This window comes from Lissotriton vulgaris, chromosome 3_1, assembly GCF_964263255.1.
Source record: "Lissotriton vulgaris chromosome 3_1, aLisVul1.2, whole genome shotgun sequence".
Classification (NCBI taxonomy): domain Eukaryota; kingdom Metazoa; phylum Chordata; class Amphibia; order Caudata; family Salamandridae; genus Lissotriton; species Lissotriton vulgaris.
Genome location: NC_141689.1, coordinates 1,667,710,253 through 1,667,733,388, shown reverse-complemented (window position 1 = coordinate 1,667,733,388; position 23,136 = coordinate 1,667,710,253). Strand labels below are relative to the sequence as shown.

General features: G+C 45.2%; 1 protein-coding gene across 1 annotated transcript in view; it reads left to right on the top strand.

Annotated features, from left to right (window-relative positions):
• ZGRF1 (zinc finger GRF-type containing 1) overlaps positions 1-23,136 on the top strand; it is a 289,898-nt gene that overhangs the window by 239,073 nt on the left and 27,689 nt on the right. The window contains exon 13 of the mRNA XM_086963269.1: positions 22,788-22,933. Within this exon, the coding sequence (XP_086819395.1) occupies positions 22,788-22,921 (134 nt within the window). The 3' untranslated portion in view covers positions 22,922-22,933. The remainder of the gene's footprint in view (positions 1-22,787; positions 22,934-23,136) is intronic.

Below are 23,136 nucleotides of genomic sequence, written 5' to 3'. Positions count from 1 at the left end.
ACTGTAGGGTTCGTCAGGGGTCATCCCTGAGCCCCACTCTTTTTAATTCTTACATGGCGCCTCTTGCTGACATGGATCTTCCCTTTGGGATGCATATTGTGACCTATGCTGATGATACCCAACTGGATGTCGCACTGAACCACTCAGACAGGATCTCTAGCTGCCTTTGTCTTTGCCTTGAAGAAGTAGCCAAATGGATGAAACTCTCACATCTAAAATTGAACGGCGGTAAGAAAGAGCTTATGCTCTTTGGCAATCCCCTTCTTTTCAAGGCAGACACTATGTGGCCAGCCTGCATTGGCCCCGCAACTGTCCCTAAGCCAGAGATAAAGAGCCTGGGCGTTTGGCGTGATTTAGACCTCAGCTTTAAAACACAAGCCAGGAAGGTCATGGCTTTCTGCTTTGGCATTATCAGGATGCACCGTAAAGTGCTCCCTCTGCTCTCTTTCCAGGCGAGAAAACTCATGGTCCAGGTGCTTATTTGTTGCTACCTGGACTACGGGAAGGCCCTCTACCTTGGTGCCCCGAGGTCGGTCCTTGCTAAACTTCAAACAGTGCAGAACTGCGCCGCAAGGATTCGCGTGCGGATTCCGAGCCGGCAGTCCGCAAAATCTTCCTTCATAGCTCTCCACTGGCTCCCGATCCGGGAGAGAGTCCAATTCAAGGCCTTGTGTATTAACCACAAGATGATAGGAGGGAAAGGTCCATTAATTATGTTCTCTCTGGTCCAACCCTATCGAGCAAACAGGCAACTGCGCTCAGATGAGCAATTTTTGGCCGCTTTCCCAAGAATTAAGAAGGCCAGGACCGGTGGCCGGCTATTCTCATACAATGCTGCCGAACTTTGTAATTCCCTCCCTCTTCAACGTTGTAAGGAACCTAATCATATGGCCTTCCGTAAGCTGTTGAAAGCATGGCTCTTTCCCAAGTGATTCTTGACGCTTCAGTTTCACCGCTTAGCGCTGGGATGCCTCCGGGTAGCTATCCGCTCTATAAGTGCTGTTTTATTCATTCATTCATTCATTCATACTATGACTCGCTGGGCTCACCTTGCACTTGTATTGATTTGTATAGATATAATCTAATCTGAAGGTGTTGCCATTGGATCCATGTTGTTTGTGTATGTCTAGCGTCAGTCCACGTACTAACAAAGTGTATCTCATGGATGAAGATCTGATCTGGTGTGATTGCCTTATCCTCCTGTGTGGGCCCTCCCGTCGCTACAGCTTAAACAGAGCTCTGCGTGAGCCGGTCCCTGGCATGGAGTGAAATTCACAAATCGTCTTCAGTGGGGCCGGTTATCGGCTGATGGATTAATCTCCTGCAGACACTAGAATTTGGAACACTTTCAGGACGTGACTCCTCTACGCTCAGATGACAGAGAGGCTTCAGGCCAATTAGGCAGAACCTTGTTTTTAAAATCTCTTTGCCAGAGCGAGGCTCCAAACCATGGAAAGAATTACATTGGTGAATACTGTCAGCAGTGTGTGCCTGTTTTTCAGCCAATACCACTACATATTCTGGAAATTTGAGTTTCACCTTTGGTCTGCAGTTCCCTGCACACTTGCTGCTGATGGCGAAAACAAATTACTGTCTGGTAGTAAATCTTATGATGAACTATCTGTTATGGCTACAAGCATGTATATCTGTCAGCATCCTGGCATCAGATGCCTTGCATTGTTGCATCATTTAGCCTTTCATATGAATGTCCAAAATTCAGTCTTGAGCTGGAATGGCTACACCTAGATGTTCCCTCAACTAAATAGATTTCAGTTATTAGAATGCATTGTTGAATGCAACATCGTGCCATTTGCTGTTAACGTTCAGCAGACCAAGTTTGGTGAATTTTGGCCACTAGCCCTGCAAGCTGCATGGCAAATGTTGACAATGCCAAAGGAAACAATGCCCCCTGAAGGGGAAAGTGTGAACCTCAACTTTCATGGTAAACTAGTTAATAACCATCAATAGATTGGCTTTACTAGAATTTTATTTATTTATTATTATTCGAATATTCAACATTTGTAATCCTAAGAAGACAAACTCATTGAGCTTTATCATGTACATTCAAAATTAAAGAGGTGTTCCTAAACGACTCAACTGCGCAGTGAAGGTAAGGTACGTGAATAAGTAGTGTGCTAGTGCTATACAATATATACATAAATAGTGACCGTGTAGGACGCACAGTTGTTTGATTTAAACTCTAACATAAAGTTGCAGGCTCCTGTACTATATATGCACCGTACACCATTACCAGCCCGCATCCATGCAGAACGGATGACTGTGATGGAGCAGTAAGACCTCAAGGCAACAAGCTTCTCTGTGTTCTTCCCATTACAGAGAGGATTGTTTGTTTTCATTTCAGCGTATATCTACTGATGCGGGCAAGCCTAGTAAAGTAGTTGCAGCAGAATAAGTGTCATGTTTGTGACATGTTCTTTTGCGAGCTCGATAATACGCATGGAAAGCAGCAAGACTCTTCTTTCATTTCTTTTTATAGTTCACACAGATTGATGTGGTGATCTACTTTGCTACCATTTTAAATTAACCTTTGGTAAGTGTCATAATTTTGACACACTGTACTGTGATATATGTTTTCAGGCAATTGTAACAGAGAGCCAGGTTTTCAACCTCTGTTCCTCCATATCTATGTTTATAGGCTGACTTAGTGATTAATTCACATCTAGGGGAAGTCCTTTCCAGTAATGGATTACCTTCTAGACTATGAGCACTTTTGGTTTTATTTAAATGTCTGTTCTCCACATAATGTAGTGTCTTGTGGCCTGAGCAGTGCACCGATTTCCAAACGGCGTGATTTACGTGATTGGGCGAGTAGTTTAATTCAGGTTGGTAACTTAGTCGGACACATATGTGATCTGCTTTGTCCCCAATTGAGGTACATTTCTGTTCTCCCCGCAACATAGGGCCTTTTGTCTTGACTTTGCAACTCACCGATTATTTAATGGTGACTTCCACCTAACTAAATTTATAATACTGGTTGGTCAACATGTCAGTCAGATATTTGATGTACTCTGTTTTCATTCTGCGTACCTTTCCTTGTTAAGGGTTTTCATCCCCTGAGACTATAGCCTGCAACCTCTACGCACACCGCACATGTATGGTGGCTGCTTTTTCTGTGGTGAGTCTGCTCCACAGGCACATCTATTCCTCAAAGACCTCTGTAAATAAGGGGTTTCTAGTCATTCGTCCCCTCTTTTTGTTAGTACCATCAGGAAGTCACATATCACAACTGGAACTCATGTTACAGTCTGTGGACCATTATTGGACCCCTCTCCCACAGAGTCCTCTAATATCTGAATGAGACTCTATTAATACTTTTTTTAGGGGAGTTCTGCACCATATTGTGTTATAACTATGTTTGTGTTTTCATAGACAAGGAAATTCAAAGCTATGTAAGGGACCATGGGTACAGTTTTTTTTTTTTGACAACACCTTTATTAACATTTGCGTGTGACACAGCTGTACACCTACAACCAATGAGTGACCTGCAGCTTTTCAGTTTCAAGAATAAACAAATCACCCAGCAAATAGGCCCTCAGCTACTTTGTACACAGCAAGCCGCCTACAACCACTGTGGGCCGGCCGCGTCATATCTTACTGTACATGATCCCACACATAAAGCATTTAGCAAATTGTTCATGCATAGTCCATCCCCCAGAAGTGTAGGAATGACCCATGCCCCCGTGACTCCTACATAATGCGCGTGGTCTGTACTTAATAGTTCAGAATGAGCAGGCACAACATTATTGGTGTAATTTCGTGTCTCATTTTCACAGTCTGGGCTAGCAGCGTATATTATTCAACTATCCCAGTTCCAACTGTTGGTATTGCCATTTGCAGCCCAGGTGATTAACAAATACAGTAATATGCAATAACTGAAACACAAAGAAAAAGGGCAAATAATAATTCCGATTCGTTCAATGCAGCACACTTACTAGTAGTTCTTACCCTTAACACCACTCCGCTATTTGTACCGTTGGATTTAACACTCCAATAATCCCTTGTCACAGTGTACCAAACTCTTTTACCTCACTCCACATGAACCTGTGAGCCGCTCTCAGAATGGCCTTCACTGCAGGCTAGCAGGTATTCTCGCAAGGGGGCCCAAATGTCTCTGGGTTTAGACTTGGTAGGCAATTCTTCCGCGTAAGTGTCTAGTTGGTCCCTACAGTACACTATGTCCTTCAGCCATGCCTCGACCTTAGGGCGTCGTTTGCTGTCCCAGGTGAACAAAGTGCGCCTCTTTGCTAAAAGCAGAGCCAATTGTATCAGTCTGCTCACTAGACCCTTTAGGTGCGGTGCGTGCTCCAACAAGCATAATTCCGGGGTATTTGGCAGCTCAACTCCTGTCATTTTTACTATACAAGCTATTACGTCTCTCCAATAGGCATGTACATATCCACACTCCCAAGCCAGATGCAGGAAACCCGCAGGGCCCAGCCCGCACCTTTTACATGTCCCCTCTTCGCGTAGCCCTATTCTCCAAAGTCTGTGAGGTGTGTGGTATGTCTGATGTAGAAACTTTAAGTGTATGATCCTTAAGTTGCTATTAGGGGTCAGACGGCCAGTAGTCGAGCATATTAGCTCCTAGTCCACAGCCGTCAATGGAACGTCTAACAGCTTATTCCATCTCATCAGACTAGCGTCCTCGGTAAGTGGCATGTCAGCTTGCGTCGCTTTGTACAGTTTAGTTACCATTTTCTTTTTCGTGGGGGCCGTGATTACTACTGAAGCGGCAGGGAGATGTCGGGCTCTGCCGGAAAAGTGGTGTAGTGTGCCTGTATCGTCCGTCTCAAACTGTAGCCGGTGAAATTGAACAGCAACGTCGGGTTCGCTATGTACGATAAGTCCTCCCCAGATATGTACATCCCCTCCACGTACAGATCCCCCATGTGCACTATCCCAACTTCACGTAGGGCCTTAATTGACCCTTTATCCTGTGCCACCGATAGCGCAGCGTGACCCTCAATCGGCAACATAGGGGCATATAGAGGAAGTTTTTGAGTCCTACGCCCTATCGCCTGCCACGCCGCTGTGGTAACATCGATCGTATTTATCTCTGTTCTTGGTGTGTGCCTATCATAATATGTAAGAATGCCCTTCAGAGGGACCGGATCAGCATCCCCTTGCTCCACCGCTACATGTGGCATGAATGCATGGTGTTTGAACCAGTAGTAAGCGAACTGGGCCTGACAGCATAGGTAGTACATGTAAATATCAGGCGCCTTAAACCCCCCCTTTATCAAATGGAAGTGTGAGCGTGCGCCAGCTAATTCTTGGTTGTTTCGCGCCCCATACCAACCTCAGCAATTGCGTTTGGACAGTTTTAAAGAAATACACCATCAGAGAAATGGGGATATTGCAAAACAAGTACAGAAATTTAGGTAGAATCACCATTTTTATAATAGCTATCCGATCTGCTAATGAGAGCGGCAAGCACAACCATTTTTCCACTTGCGTAACCAACGAGGTGTAGGCTGTCCCGTAATTTTCTGCAATGACCACCGCCGGATCTCTGTGTATCCATACTCCCAGATACTTCACTGGCTCAGCAGACCACACTAATGGATATTCCACAGGTGGAGCCCTGGTGGATGCCGTCAGCGGAATGATCACTGATTTCTTCCAATTTATGTGGAGTCCGGAGTATAAACTAAACTTCACATACTCGCGCAGGAGAGGAGACAACTGTAGAGGCTGGGTCACGAACATATAGAACCATGTCGTCCGTATATAGCGAAATCACTACTGGCCTATTGCCAAAGTTCAGCGCCGCGGTATTGTGAAGTTGTCGAATTTTACACGCTAGTGGTTCAAGCACAATTGCGAACAGCAACGGGGATAACGGGCACCCTTGACGTGTGCCCCTTTCAATTCGCAATAGTCAGACGTGTCCCCCCCCGACACGCACTCTTGCAGTGGGTTCAGTGTATAATAGTTTAACCCAATTAATAAATATGTGAGGGAAGCCCATTCTATATAATATATGAATCATGTAATTCCACTCTATGGAGTCGAACGCCTTCGCGGCGTCAAGTAACACCGCAACGGCCTGTAGGTCCGGATGTAGGACATGTAGAATGGAAAATATGGTGCGCAGATTCATAGCCGTGGAGCGATCGGGGATGAACCCGGACTGGTCCGGTAACACTAACAGTGGCATCAACGGCTGTAGCCTCGTAGCCAGAATGTTCGCCAGGACTTTAGCGTCTATGTTAATAAGGGACAGGGGACGGTATGACTGGCATTCCTCCGGTGGCTTGTCCTTCTTTAGTAGTGTAATAATCATTGCCTGTCGTAGAGATGGCGGTAATTTGCCAGTCTCGTAGGCCTCTGCGTACATTTCTAGCATGTGAGGCGCAAGGACCTTCACAAATGCCTTATAGAACTCAGCTGTGAGCCCGTCGGGCCCAGGCGCCTTCCCATTCGGAAGTGAATTGATGGCTGTCTCCACGTCCTCTACATCTATCGGCAAGCTAAGGTATTTTCTGTGAGCGTCTGATAGCCAGGCACAGGCTATGTCATCCAGATATTTATTCAGCTCCTGACCCCCTGTGTCCCCCCCCCTGAAGTGTACAAATTGCCGTAGAAGGTGCGGAATTGTTCCATAATTTCCCCGGTGGTATGGTGTGTCCAGCACTGTTGATTATACAATCTATGGGAGGTTGTATAACTCTACATACATGTTAATCTAGCCACCAGCGACCTACTAGGTCTTCTGCCCTCCCCGTATCTTCTAGCCACATGCCGTTTGGAGATGTACTTAACCTCAGTGTCTGCCAGTTCGTTATATTCATCAACTAGTTCGTGTATACGCGCCAGTGTCTCCTTATCACGTGTCGTGTCGTATTGCGTTTCGAGCTCCCTCAGTCTGTCCTCCACAGTATGCAGCTTATTCCGTATATCTTTCAGTATTCCTGCCGTCGTGCCAATACATGTACCCCTAATCGTGGCTTTGAAGGCCTCCCTTAGTGTCTCCTGGCTGTCCACTGACCCCGTATTTTCCTCAAAATATCGTTCTATCGCAACCCTGATTGTGTCTGTGTATTTTGGGTCTAGTAGTGCCTCTGCGCGGAATCTCCATGTGAATGGTTGCCTCCGGTTCAGTGGAATTGTGACTTTCAGAAGTACCGGGTTATGGTCCGACAGTGTTCTCGGTAATATCTGCACTTCATTCACCCAAGCGTTTACTCCCTCACTTACCAACCAATAATCCAGCCTGGACCAGCCATTTTTCGCCGGCGTGACGTGTGTGCCTGCTAGTGTCGGTATATGTCTGTGTCGCCATGCGTCTACTAGGCCGAATTCCAACATAGCATTGGTGATGCATGTTGCTACTTTAACCATCCTAGCCCCCTGCGGGTTGGACTTGTCCATTTTAGTGTTTAAATCCCCTCCCCAAAGTATCGCTGTGTCAGGCCATGTTCGTAGTGTTCGATACAAGTTTTCATAAGCCGCAGAGTCATCTACTACCAGCCCATAAAAATTGACAATTGTTAACTTTACTTGTCCAATTTTACCCAGGACCAACGCCCATCTTCCCTCGTCATCCTTGGTCGAATCCAGTACCTTAAAGTCCACACCTTTCTTTATGAGTATCAGTACCCCTCTCGCATATGATGAATACGAGGAGGCAAATCTAAATGACGCCCACTTTCTAGCTACATTATCTTCAGATTTCCCAGTGAGGTGGGTTTCTTGTAATAATGCTATTGCGGCATTGTGCCTATCCAAGTGTGCAAGTACCTGTCGTATCTTCTGTGGTGTGTTAAGGCCACGCACATTCCAAGTCATAGCCCTAATGGGCGTACCCATCATGGCGGTATCTGCGGTAGGTCAAATCGGCTAGTATGGGAACCCAGATGTGTGTGCACATATTTAACATTGTTCCATAGCAAAACATATCGGAACTCAGATGCCCTCGGTCCAACTGGACAACAGAACTCCCCCCCCCCCTCCTCCCACCTCCCACTTCAGCACACCCCAATTGCCAAAGACATTTTCCTCTTGTAACTCCCAATCCCATGACGCTTCAAGCATCCAAACATCAAGTTGACCCATTGGGGGTCATGGCAGCTACCACCACTCCCGATTACCTATTGGGAGGGGAGCCATCGATAACTTTCTCAGTGTCCAATATCCCTCTCTTACCGTCGGCCGGTGTCCACCACTACATGTGTGTTTCCATCCTCATACGTGCCGCAGGAGGAGGCACCCACTCAACCAGTTCGGATCCTCGTTTTGATCACCCCGGACCTCACCCCACCAAAGCATTTACCTTACTCGTCATTCATCAATGTCCGAGGTCGGGGAGGCAGCAGAGTTCTTATGCTGTCGTAGAATCGATTTCGTATAATCCATAGCTTGCTTATGTGTCGCACATATTTCACCTTTCTCAAATGATCAAATGCGCAGTCTAGCCGGGTACAGCATAGCATACTGTATCTGTTCTTTCTGTAGGATCTTTTTCACATTTTGGAACTCCTTGCGCGCCGCTTGCACCGCAAGAGTAAAATCTGGATAAAACGATAGCGTATTTCCCTGATGGGTAATAGTTCCTTTCTGCCGAGAGATGCGCAGCACTGTGTCCCTGTCTCGATAATTTAGCAGTCTGGCTGTGATTGGTCTAGGCGGCGTACCCGGTGGGGGCCGCGCTGCTAACGATCTGTGCGCCCTTTCAACAGCAAATAAAGGGGAAAGCTCATCCTTTCCGCAGATGTCCGAAAGCAGGGTCTCAATGTAGTCCTCCCTTTTCCCCACGTTTGTCGATTCCGGCAGACCTAGTAGTCGGATGTTGTTTCTTCAGGATCTCGCTTCGCTGTCCTTGCTCCTTGCCTGTACTACCTCCAGTAGCTTGGCGAATTCCCCCGTCTTGTCTGCAATTTGCTGTAGTCCATCCTCTGCATCCGAAATGCGTTGTTCCGCCTCTGTCATATAGATGCTGCTTTTCTATATACTGTGTTAAGTTAGCATGAGTTTATTAAATGTTTAAACAACATATTTTCCTTTGGCTTCCGTTTGCACACGACACATAATTGTTATTGTAGCTTTCAACCTAGACGAAAGATGTGATTTATTTGAGAATAATATGTTATTGCTCTGATATCAGTCATGCTTGGTACACTGTCTGAACAGTGAGTGCTGAACCCTCTAAGAATAACCTAACACAAGGTTGCTGGGAGCTCTGATCCTCGCACCACTACACATAACACAAATACAGTTGCTGCCAACATTGGGCTCTAAGCGGGTTTAAGATAGAGTTACTGAGAATGCAAAAAAACACTTGATGGTGCTTCGCATGCAGCGAGCTGGTAGCTGATGATGTGATCCTCTCCTCCTGACATTTAGAGGTATGGGCCCGCCCTGCTAAAACCCAAATGAGACCTTCTTAGATATAATATAGTATGCTAAATATGGAGCGCGAAAGATAGGTGATACAACTTTCTATTGATTTTTGCAATATAATATGCTATAACCGTTTGCTTATTATGGATTAGTGACTATGCTGATAACTTTGATTTTTATAATATGTATTCTGGTATTATATAAGATACTGCGATTGAGAACCTTGCATTGAATAATAAATATTTCAAAATTGCATGTGTCTTCTTTTACTCCCCGTTCTGGTTTGAAATGATTATAGAGCGAAAGAGTGTTCATGTGTTCCACGATACCTGAGGTAATCTAAGTTCATGTTCTGGTTTGTCTAAGTCATTGGTAGTTTGTTATGACCAATGAGACACTGTAGCTAGCTCGGTAAGGGGATTTTGGATACTGAGGTGAGTTTTGGGTCACCCTAATTCACTGAGGTTCCTGATCTCTATGCACAGTTCTGTAGGAGAACGGAATCCCTGCTACATGGCGCCCTTAAGTTGTTGGCCTTATATCATGACACTCAAGTAGTATATCATTCAAACCTTAACCCCTTCATTCCGGTTTCCGGAAAACTGTGGTGTCGGAAAAACCTACCTATTTTTGAAATAGGTCTTTTCGAGCTTGAATTTATCTAAAACGGTTTCCTTGAATTACTACCGAGTTGTGCTACAAAGTAATCTTTGTTTTTTCATATTCCTGTGCAGTCATGGCACAAGCCGTGGACATCCCGCTGCATAGTCGCATTGCGGTGCGTGATCATTTGCGGACTTATGATGTTCCTGTTGAAGGCTTGGCTGTGGTTCTGGTGGTGAGTGCGGAACATGCTTACCCATACAAATTGTTTTATTCGTGGGTGACATTTCCGGCGGTGGACGCTAATTCTGGTGTGTTCCACTCGTACACAGCGTCACCTGTACCTGCTGAATATGCTCCGTACAGAGCACAGGAAGTACCTATTGATGTTTGGCAGCATGGAGTTTGGTTTGGTGGGGCCCTACCCCATTGTTTAACCTCTCCGAGATTAGGTCCTTGGTCCATTCCGGGCGCAAATTGGCCCACTTTGGCTGGATTAACTCCTCACCCTAATCACGGCAATTGTAACTTAGGTGAACTTCGGCGACTTCATGTAGTAGCTATTGCTGTGTTTAGAGCCCTTGGGCATTACACAAGTCGTAATGATCAGGGGGCAGCCCCTAGAGGTGCGGCCCTTCCGGCAGGGCAGGCTGGTTTGAAAATCAGTCCTGTCATGGTGAATTCCGTAATGGGCAAGAAGCCCCAGGATAAGGATGATTTTCCTTTCTGGCTTGCCGAGAAATTTGACCAGCTGGAAGCGGTATTTCCTAATACGACTCCTGGTGAAAAACACCGGATTCTTACGCTTAGTTTGCCGAAAGATTTGGCCCCTGAGCTTGTTGACTGTGAGACCTGGGGTAAGACTTTTGCAGCGGTCTATTCGAGGTGCTTTGGCTCCCCGTCTGTGTCCAATCTGTCTACGGTCCTTAAACGTGTTCAAGATGATCCCGGACCGGAATCGGCGGTTGAGTTGGGTATGCGCCTGTGTGGCTCCTTTGATGTGGTTTGCGATCTGATCCTTGCGAATGTCAAGGGGGATGCTGTGAACTTTCAGGTGGCTAAAGCTTTGGCGCTGGTTCCCAATGCCGAGAAACCCCGACAGTTAGCAAGGATAATTGTGGTGGCTTATAAAACAGTTGGACGCAATGCTAAAGGTCTTAAGCCTTTTTCTACTAAGGAGAAGAAGCAGCCCCAGGGACAAGCTTCGGAAACGGACGTTCAACCCAAGTCCAAGAAACAAAATTGGCCTAAAAAACAGAAACAGGGTAAGCAACAGCAAGAACAACAAACACAGGTTTCACGTCCTGCGTCTCCGTTGCCTGCGCAGTCGGAACGTGTTTATGATTTGCGCGACCGCGCGATGATTAAATCACCTAAAAGTGTTCAGGCTTCTGACCAACGCTCTCCTCGTTCCTTTCAGGACTCATCGACTCCGTCAACCGGTGGTAGAGGGGGCGGCAGGGGCCGGGGTGGCCAGCAAGGACGTGGTCAGCCCCGCCCGCGCAACGGTGCAGACAAGCAGGAGGGCTCTACGCCTCAGAGACCGCAGTTTGCCAAGAAGAAAGTCGCAGCCTTAACGGCCCATCGATATGCCCCAGATTGTGAGAACGCGGCTTCGGAATCTGACGTGGGCTCTGACCTTGCTGGACAGGGCGGCGGAGATTACCATAGTGAGAGAGGCCCTCCGTCCACTACTGAAGGTGACAGCGACTGACACTTATATTGTGATTGAAACAGGTGATACAAGAGTTGCTCCCCCTGATAGACTTTTTGAAATTGTCCTGTTAATTGAAGGTGACATACAGCGTACCATAAAAGGGGTATTTTGGGGAAATCTTTCGTCTACGTATGACATTTTGCTTTCGGAGGCTGACTGGCCCCCACCTTTTGTTCTCGCAGCTCCGAGAGGGGAGGAGGTAAGAATATAAGAATAGTCCTGGAGTATTTTCCGCCCGCATTGTCTCTCTGTTGGAGAGAGTCGACCCAGATGCTTGTTCTTATGTGGATGACATCTATCTCACAGACGATGAACTTTGGGAGCATCTGTGTCGAGTGAACAGTATTATTTGTAACTTTGCAGACATGGGTTACAAGTTTAACTTTGCAAAATCGCACATTGCAGAGTACACAGTGTTGTTTCTAGGCTATGAACTCAACAATGAAGGAAAAGGCTGGCTTCTCACTTCCTGGAGAAATGCGCACAGTTGCGCTCTCCGACAACACTGAAAAAATTACAATCTTTACTGGGCTTTTTGAATTTCGGAAGAACATACATTCCGGAATATGCCCAGCGTACAAAGCCTTTGTATGCTTTGATACAACCATCTTTTTCCAAATCATGCTGGCTGCCAGAGCATTCAGCTATTCTGCAGTCTTTTTGTAGGCTGATTTGCTCGCTTCTGAATATTTACAGACTCGTGATAACCAGACCAACCTGGTGATAAGAATTGTCCCTGGGACGGTAGGTTTCACGTACCTAACTTTTAATGAAGGAGATACGGTACCTATTGCCTACAAGTCACACTTGTACACTTCGGCTGAAATGCGCTTTTCCACTGTGGAAAAAGTTTTGACGGCTGTGCAGATGGCAATTCTCAAGGAACGTGTCCTGTCACAGGGAAAACGCATGTTGGTTGCTACCCCGTGTCCTGCCTTGGAGGCAGTTACGAAAGCCAGTGTACCTAATTACAAGGCTTTGCACCCTCGGTGGATTCAATGGGCTGCATCCTTGACATCCCAGGATGTCACGTTTATTTTTGACGCCACTTTACGGTCGCAGGAGTACTTACAGTATGAATTCGTTCATCCTGCTCCTTTAGCAATGCGGCGGTTGGAGGATTTCCATTGCATCATTTACACTGATGGTTCAGCGCAGGTTGCGCATGGCTCTAAACATGCCTACGTTTCCGCATGCGCCATTGTGGTCGGTGCCATAGTGAACGATGAGTTCAAGTCCAGTGTCGTGCACACGCAGACGCTTGGGGACTGCACCGCACAATTAGCAGAGCTTCATGCTCTGATGCTTGCATTGGAGTACGCAGATCCTAGTGTGACGACTTTGATCGAAAGTTACTCTTACTACTGTGTCCAGTCTTACAATGAAAACTTGTTCTTTTGGATTCAGAATGAATTTCGTGATTCCAAAGGTAGCACAATAAAACATAAAATGATCTGGGTCCGAGTGGCGGAGCTTAAAGAAAAGTTACCACTCGTGTTTGTGATTCCTACTCTTGGCCATCAGCGCGTGGGAGTCCACGCTGTCGGTAATTCGCTTGCTGATGAAGCGGCGAAGTCAGCAGTATCAAAATACTTAGTTGCAGCAGTCACGCGGTCCAAAAGTAAGATAGATGATGACATCTTGGCAGCTGTTGCTGCCACTGAGAAGGGAGGTAAATATCCTGCGGGGTTCCCTTCGAAGTACACATACCACTTGTCCCGATAAGGTTCCTTATGTGAAAATTCCTGAGGTTGGCGAACGTTTAATTCCCAACTCGGATCGCAGAGCTAATTTGATTACAGCGGCTCATGAAGGTGTGGCGTCTGCGCATGCGGGCATCTCAGCCACTGTAACTCAGCTACAACAGAGGTTCTGGTGGCGGGGACTGTACAAACAGACGCGCGATTATGTCCTTCAATGTGACATTTGGCAGCAGATTAAGCCTTCAACTGCTGCGCGTCCGCCTCAGACACAGTTGTACATTTCTAATAAACCACTGGGGTGCGTTTATTTAGATCACTGTGGTCCTTTTTCTTCAGATACTGCATATAAGGACATCTTAGTAGCAGTTGATTCATGCACACGCTTTGTGTGGGTATGGCCCCATCGCAGCGCTGATTCACGGACTGTCATAAGAGATTTGCGTGTCTTTGTAGGGATTTTTGCCTGTGGTACCTTCCATTCGGATCAGGGTCCGCTTTCGCCTCTAAGGCAGCATATAAGGATGCTATGGTTTCGTTGGGGGTCCAAGTCAAGTTTTCGTCTCCGTACAGACCTGAGGGTAACAGTATAGTGGAACGAATGAACCGTGACTTAAAGCAATCTTTGACAGCTCGAGTTATATGTACTGGCAGAAACTGGTTGGCCCACCTCAATGGCGTGCAGCGTGCGCTTAATAATCTCCCTAGAAGGTCTCTGGGTGGGCGGACCCCATACCCCATACGAAATGCTCTTTGGTATCAAGATGTATGTCCCTGACCTCGACGGTCTAGACTGCAAGGCCCAGGCCGCGGCCTTTGACGTAGATGAACATTGCAATGTTTTACAGGATCTACAAAAGACTAGAGACAGTCTAGCAAAGGAACATTTGCCCTCCACATCGGATGATGCGTTGCAGATCCCGGTAGTTGGCTGGCTACCCCAAGTTGGAGAACTGGTTCGAGAGAAGATCGATAACAAGAAAGAATTTGGTCCCTCATATCGTGCAGCGGTTCGAGTTCTTGGAGTGAAGGGCGCGAGAACAGTCATATTACCACCACTTCCAGGTCGTAAGGAGAACAGATTTATCTCAATTGACAATGTCAAGACACACAGGGTGGCGGATTCTTCATAGCATGACACCGGCTGTATCCTGTCCTTCCATGGTGAGACACTCTGTGTTGGCCATTACTTCTGGTGCTGAGACGGAGTTGTCCCTCGAGATGCCTGCTATTTCCAGTCCTTTATTAACTACTATTCCTGTTACTAACACTGATGAGCTGAACTACACCTATCCAACTGATTTATCAATGCTGGATTTGCAGACTCGTTTGGCCGGCCAGTCCAGATTCTCTTTTGACTCTGTTTCAGAAAATTCAAAGAAACCCTCAACTATTGCAAAATATGCCACTTTATTTAAAAAACATTTTTTAATTCCCCCTTGGACATACATTTGGATGATTTTGTTTTCATTTTATCTTTTTATGTCAATTGGTTTTGTGTTTTACTTTTTCCGTCTAATCGATGGCCACTATGTCAAAGAAAGAACAGGAATTCGGTACCTTGATGGAACATTGGCCCCTCTTTCCTCTTCACATTCAGCGCACAGACTGAAAGGAGACTTGAATACAGTCAACATTACTGCTTGGCCTGTTCTTGATGGGATTGTGTGGGATGCGGTTAGGTTTCAAATACATGGCCCCACTGAAGTGATTAATGTTCCGAATGTGCTTAGAGTAAACATGGGGGATGTGTTTAAACAAAATATACGTTCTGATGATTGGGATATTCAGGCCGTAGAAGCATTATTCTCTGATTTGAAATATTATACTGCCTTTGATGCTGAGGATTTATACTTAGATTCTGTTAATTATGGTGATTTGTTTTGCTTCCAACATTATGGTAATCATTTTCTGCATAAGACAAATTCCAGGAGGGTTGCTGTAAATTACACTCAGTGGGAACATTGCCCAGCTCCGTTGGGAGGCAGCTCCAGTACATTTCTGAAAAAATACACTTATTTCACAGACTTTAATCAATCAAATCCTGAGTCATTTTATTTCAAAATGACACAAAAGTCCATGTCCAAAGTTAGACTTACCGATACAAAATTGCTGTATTCGAAGTCCTTTCTAGACAAGTTAGCTGTAGATGGCTATGAGCTATGGAAGGGAACAATTGACCTTAAATCGGTTTGGGGTACCAAAGATTGGCAGGTAAAAGGCACTGAGGCTTTGCACCGTGCATGTCTCATCCCGAATTACATTTTGTTTCTAAATTCTACTATTTCTCAAACAACATGCTTTGGATTGGCTACTTCTAAAAAATTAAATACACCAATTATCCCCGAATTGGAAGAACATTCAGGTTGGGGTAACTATACTGAATTGTCCATTCGTGAGTTACAAACTCTATTGCATAATTCATCCTTTAATGTATCCAGTTTGGATCCGAAAGGTTGGCTGATGTGGCATAGAAGTGCTGATTCTTGCCAACTTCGTTTTCTGGGTTTGACTGAAGGGTTTATACAAGTCAGACCTGATCCCGTTTTGAAACTGATTATACTGTCACAGCTTACTCTGTGGGGAAACTGTGTCAGAATTGGTTACAACATTCCACGTTAGCTGCAGTTAAACTACATCTATCTCAGTTAAATGATAATGTGGATTTAAATGATTTTATAAAAGGCCCGGCTAATGGTAGGTCTAAGAGGTGGATTTATGCGGTTTACAATGAAATTTGGAAATTTTCCCAAATTGAGGCTGCTAAGCGCCTAAGGGCGATTGACCAAGCAAATTTGGAAAAAGTGCTTGCAGTTGTCGATAACAGTATTAACATGCTTTCTTCCCAAATTTACACGTTGAATAATATTGTTTCTTCCGTGGTTGACATTGTGAATGATGAGGTGTCTGTATTGTACCATGGTCAAAATCAATTGCGTTCCGTAATGCAGTTTGCGTGGACACTACAGACTCTTAAGGCGGGCCGCGTGCCCTGGAGTTACATGAACGTGTCCTCCCTATTTCCCCCTTTTAATTTGACTGACAAGCAGCGCATGCTTTCCATGCGAGATGCATCATTTTCTATGTTACATATTGAAAAGTTAGAATCTTTACCTTTTTCTGTAGCTGAAGCAGCTGCTGCAACATGGCTTATCCATGGAGTTATTACGTTACCATTTGCTTTGTACAAATTTACTAATTGTATGCGGTATATTGCAATAGGGCGATATGAACCACTAGGCAGAGCATTCCTCCATGAGGCATGGTCTTTACCATACACGTACAGATGTCTGAAAGATGGAAAGGAAGTGAATCTAAATGGTAAAGAATGCACACAGTCGCCTGACCGTTTACTGATATGCAGACACATCCAGTTGCATGGTTCTTGTAATCAGGAACGGCCTAATTTAGCTTGTGTTTTGAAAGGCACGCCAGTTCCAGCAATAGTTCCCACATTTACATTATTGACAAATGGTAGTTATTTGCTTTTGAATAACGAAGAGTGTTGTGGGTTAATGGTCGGTATCGCTCATGTGGTTACTGTATCAGAACGTGTGGTTTGTTACAAAAATGTGCTATATCCTCCCACACATGGGAATTCAGATGTTTCCATCTGGCCGCGCATCCCAACCTTGAAAGCGGAGTTCAATGGCATGAGCAGAATAAGAGCTATTTTGTCTCAAAATGAAGTGGCCCTGAGCTCGGCCCGTGAAACTTATGTCCTTCACATAGCTAACACACGCACAGAGGTGCAGGCACTTTTAAATACTGACTTCCCGTTTCATTTTTGCGAATTAGTACATCAAATCTTTAATGCCTCCTCCACGTCTGGCTTAGCTCATTTTTTTTAAATTGGTTAGCAGTTGTCTCGTGACTGCATTTGAAAAGATTTTTGGTGTCATCCCTGCTTTCTTCCATTCAATATTTTCGAGCTTGTTTGGCGGATTCCCTGTTTTGCTGGCTTTGGACGCAGGCATTTTGATATTATTCTGCTTCCTAAAACATGGATGGCCATCCTGCGCAAGAAGCCGCTCAGTTCCTTCTGACACTGTTTCGCAACTGGATGCTTGATTACTATGGCACCCTGCCGCTTGCGACTTTAAGCACGGCATTTGGATTATCGTTTCGATTTTCCTATTTCACATGTGTCCAGCCTGTGTTTCATTGCCTGAGCTGCGATTTCGACTGGGCCATTGATTTGTGTCTCTGCTTGCAGATATCTCCTGATGTCGATTTTAATCACCTAATGGGCCCCGTAGTTGCTCACGAGTTGGTTTGTTCTGGCGAAAGGATTATGGCCTTGTCAGCGATGCATGGACTAATGGGTCAGTGGGACATACCCGCAGCGGCGCATGAGTTTCTGGCACATAGCGTTCTTGAGAACCCACCGAGTTGTCCTCTGATGTTGCTAGAGGGTCCGGTGCTGGAGGAGCACGTATGTTCTTTCCCATTGCTTCATTGGATGGCTGAACTGTTTTCGGATGATGACAGTGATTTCATGTTGGAAGCTGTTGCTACCTATTTTGCATATTCTATCCACCCATGAGTTGCTTTGGAGACTTTCATTATAATGGCACGTGACTTTTTAGTAATTCTGAATGGTGCCTTTTTCTTACGAACATTAAACTTTATATGATCTAGGCCTATGATTTTATATTTGGCCTCGAGTTCAAGACTTGCTATTTCATTTTTGTTTGGCCACTATAGGCATTTTTACATTTTTTATATATATTTTATATACACTTTTAGCTTGGCTCAATATTGTTGAACTCTGCTTTCATGTTATGCCTTTATTTTAGTATTGGCTTATGTTTTTTTTTACCGTCCTCGGATCATTGGGGGGGTGTCATATAGATGCTGCTTTTCTATATACTGTTTTAAGTTAGCATGAGTTTATTAAATGTTTAAACAACACATTTTCCTTTGGCTTCAGTTTGCACACGACACATAATTGTTATTGTAGCTTTCAACCTAGACGAAAGATGTGATTTATTTGAGAATAATATGTTATTGCTCTGATATCAGTCGTGCTTGGTACACTGTCTGAACAGTGAGTGCTGAACCCTCTAAGAATAACCTAACACAAGGTTGCTGGGAGCTCTGATCCTCGCACCACTAGACATAACACAAATACAGTTGCTGCCAACATTGGGCTCTAAGCGGGTTTAAGATAGAGTTACTGAGAAGACAAAAACACACTTGATGGTGCTTCGCGTGCAGAGAGCTGGTAGCTGATGATGTGATCCTCTCCTCCTGACATTTAGAGGTATGGGCCCGCCCTGCTAAAACCCAAATGAGACCTTCTTAGATATAATATAGTATGCTAAATAGGGAGCGCGAAAGATAGGTGATACAACTTTATATTGATTTTTGCATTATAATATGCTATCACCATTTGCTTATTATGGATTAGTGACTATGCTGATAAGTCTGATTTTTATAATATGTATTCTGGTATTATATAAGATACTACGATTGAGAATCTTGCATTGAATAATAAATATTTCAAAATTGCACGTGTCTTCTTTTACTCCTCGTTCTGGTTTGAAATGATTATAGAGCGAAAGAGTGTTCATGTGTTCCACGATACCTGAGGTAATCTAAGTTCATGTTCTGGTTTGTCTAAGTCATTGGTAGTTTGTTATGACCAATGAGACACTGTAGCTAGCTCGGTAAGAGGATTTTGGATACTGAGGTGAGTTTTGGGTCACCCTAATTCACTGAGGTTCCTGATTTCTATGCACAGTTCTGTAAGAGAACAGAATCCCTGCTCCACCTCATTCAGCCGCGCCGTGTGTTTATCAAGTTTGGACGAGAACTGATCCATCCTGCCCGTGAGAACTTCAATTTTTCCATCTATTGTTTGCAAACTGCTTTGAATGGCAGCCAGAGTCCGTTCTAGCGCAGTTGGAGACGCAGCATCTGCGCCATGTTCGGTGTCAGACGCCGATGACCTTCCCGGTCGTCCCCCTTTTAGCAGCTCAAATGTGAGTTTAGGCTGGGTCTTGTCTGGCTTCCCCATGTTGGCACTGTGACTAGTGCGGTGTGTATCAAACGAAGAGGGCCTATCACTAATATAGTGCTTGTGATCCCACACGGTCGCAATCAGCCTCCGGACTGCTAGAGGTATCAGGGGCCTTCTGTATGCGCTTCACCCAGCAGGCAGCCTAGGATCCACGCCGGGTTTGCCGCGGTATCTGTAACGGGGTGCCCCAGAAATCAACCACCAGCGCGATCTCCAGTTTTCTCCGTACCCCCCGTGTTTCTCTGAGTGGGTGTTGTATTTCCACGGACAATCTGCAGGGAGTAGGATACACACCTCCCAGTCAGCGCCTATCTGCTCACGGGCTCAGGCCTCCGTCAGTGTCCTGTTTGGGATCGCACCCCCGCCGCACATCCAGGGCCTGTATGCCACCCCGCGTGTTGTTGGAGGTTCTAATGCAAGGGCCTCAGTAGTGTTAGCTCCCTCAGGTACGGCCTTGCAGCGCTCTATTGACCGCTCATTATTTCAGTATTCAGGTGTCCACCATCATCCTGGGTTGCCCCAGCTGCCATACACGTACCCCGCAGTCTGTCCGTGTGCTCTCCTTTATGCCCAGCACTCGCTCCTTCTAGCGGCGACGACCGAGGCGATTCCTGCTATGTATGAAGTGCCTCGTAATGTGCTAGCCCGGTCTCGGCGGATCGCCGTGCTTACCCCCGCATATCCGTCAGCTTCAGTCGCAGTATCCGGCCGCGGCCTATGTCCGCCTTCCAAGCCGGGGCCTCGCGTAGTGAACAGGCTCAGAGGCTCCGCCCGTTCCAGTCAAATGTCGTCGCCGCTGTCTCGGCTGTGCCGGCTCGACACAGCGTCGCTTCTCCCTCACGTCGTGTTCACTGCTGGGCGCAGGAGGTGTTAGGATCACCCGTGGGTTATCATCTAGGCAGTTCCACACCGCCCGGACGCCGATTCTCCAGTTTGCCTCACCGCCCGCCGGGCCGCCGCCATTTTGCTCTCGCTTTGGGGTCTCCCGCTTCTGGGCAGTAACTGTGTCTTGGAGCGAGCTTACGTGCCCCAAGTTATTCTCCGAGGGTCGCAGGGTCCCAGCAGCTCTCTCCGGTGATCGCCACCCGACTTCCGAGGACATATAGGACAGGATTTTACCTAATGTTGCTCAATGGCTGGTGGAGCAGCACTAGAGTGCGGCCATTCTCGCCGAGCTCCAAGCCACGCCCCCATGGGTACAGTTATTTATAGAGGAACAAGCGGTCCCTTACATTAAACAATGCACATAGAAGTTAAACAATTTCTAAGGCAACAGAAATTAAATGTGGTAATACAGGTATTTATTCAATCTTGAGGCAACCAAAAACATAAAAAGTGAGAAACACACAAGACAAACAAAAATAAACAAAGCTCAGACATTTTCAAAGTGACTCCACAACTAATGTACAAATAATGTCACATCTATTTTAAGGTACCAATGCTATCCTTAAAATAAAAAGCTTTTGCGTTAGTCATGGTACACCATGTCGACAACGTTGCGATCCCTCTTTATGATCTGGGGATAATCATCAGGACTCAATTGTAAATGCCTGAGACTAGTCTGCATAAAGGCTGACCTCCAGTAGCAACCAATCCCTGAGATGGATACGTCCTAATAACAGAAAATAGGGAAGTTTGGACGGCAAGCTGGGTGGCGGTGATCACGGTGGATACAGCCGCTGGTGGAGCTGGCTGTGGGCAATCACGAGTTAGATTCTGGGGGGCTCTGTAGAAAAGCCATGGTCAACGTGGCACGACATGTAGAGCCACAGATGAAGCAGGTTGTCGTCAAAAATGGATTGAGGTCCTGCGGTCTCCGCGGGAAAGCCGAGGCCAACGTCACTGACGATCCTTGCTCGAATGGCAGCGGTGTGTAGTGCCCGTCTGCACTCGACAAGACGTGGTTAGTAAGTGACAGCAATGTGCGCCTCAAAGCTGCATCAGACAGCTCCTCCTCCGGTGGCTTTACATATCGTGCTACGTTGACCCAAATAGATGTGACATTATTTGTTCATTATTTATGTAGTCACTTTGAAAATGTCTAAGCTTTGTTGATTTTTTGTTTGTTGTCTCGTGTGTTTCCCACTTTTTGTTTTTGGTTGCTTCAAGATGTAATAAATACCCGAATTAGCACATTCGATTTCCTTTGCCATAGAAATCATTTAACTTCTATGTGCATTGTTTAATGTATCTGTAAGAAGGGACTGCTTGTTCTTCTATAAATAACTACGTTTGTAGCCACAACAGAGTCTAGCTAGTAATTTACGTAATTCTTAATCTTGATTTCGAGACCAGTGGTTTGCAGATTCAATCCTGAATGTACTTTTTGGCATTTGCTGCATGAGTACTGCCTAGTGGGTAGGTTTTCCTCCTGCCATTTTAATTTATTATTCACTAAGGGCCCGATTCACAGAACTAACTTAAGACAAAATCCTAAACTTACTACTATTTTGTTATTCACAGAAGGCACTTACTCATTTTGGTATTCACAGAAGGTACTTACTCATTTCGGTATTCACAGAAGTTAGGACTCCTAACTTTAGGACTCCTAAATGCCGTCTGTGAATACTGAAAGTCTTAAAGTTAGGATTTTTGTCAGTTTAGGAGTGGTAAAGTTAGGAGTCTTAACTTTAGGACTCCTAAACTGAGAAAAATCCTAACTTTAGGACTTTCGGAATTCACAGAAGGCATTTAGGAGACCTAAAGTTAGGAGTCCTAACTTTACTGCACCTAAACTGGGAAAATCCTAACTTTAAGACTTTCGGAATTCACAGAAGGCATTTAGGAGTCCTAAAGTTAGGACTCCTAACTTCTGTGAATACCGAAATGAGTAAGTGCCTTCTGTGAATACCAAAATGGTAGTAAGTTTAGGATTTTGTCTTAAGTTAGTTCTGCAAATCGGGCCCATAATTTATCCGAAACCAAATGACGTGGTTTCCACTTTATCGGTGTTTCCCATTCTTCTTCCTGATGATGTCCATGTACAAATAGCCTAAGAGGGTTGAAAAGTTGATGCAATAACAGTGTACTGTGCGTATATAGTACAGGAGCCTGCAACTCTGTTTAGCATTAGTTTGTTTTCCTATGGTTATAAATGTTGAATAGTCGAGTAATAATTTAAAAAAAACATTTTTCAAGTAAAGCCAATCTGTTGATGGTTATTCACTAGTTTACAGTGGTTCAAACTTCCCCCTTCAGGGACCATTGTTTCCTTTATTATTGGACTACCCAGGCCAGAGGATTACTGGGTTGCCCCTTGGTTAACAAATATGGCAAATGTTGACAGTAGCTAATGTAAAAATATTGATTGAGGGAAAAATTACCAGATGCTCACATATCATGATTTTGTAACTAATTAACTTCTCAACTCCACTTTTAGAAAAAGAAAATGGGTTGAAACATGTTAGCCACTATGAGGAGGAATTGAAAGCTATTCTTAGCTCGTACATGGAGAGAAAAAGTGAAGAAGATGCAACTTCTAAAAAGAGAAAATCCCAAAAGAATTTTTCGTGACAAAAAGAGAAGGTAAGTGGCATGCCTTTTTGTGTTCATGAAAAGTTAACAATTATTCATGTTTGTACGCACACAGTTTTATATTTAGCTCTATGTATCTGTACTGAGTTGCCAATGGGTCGATACACAGGGGATCGACATTCCTGATTATGAATTGAATTGCAGCAGCAATGCAGATCTATATAATTTACATCTATAAATAATGGTATTTTATA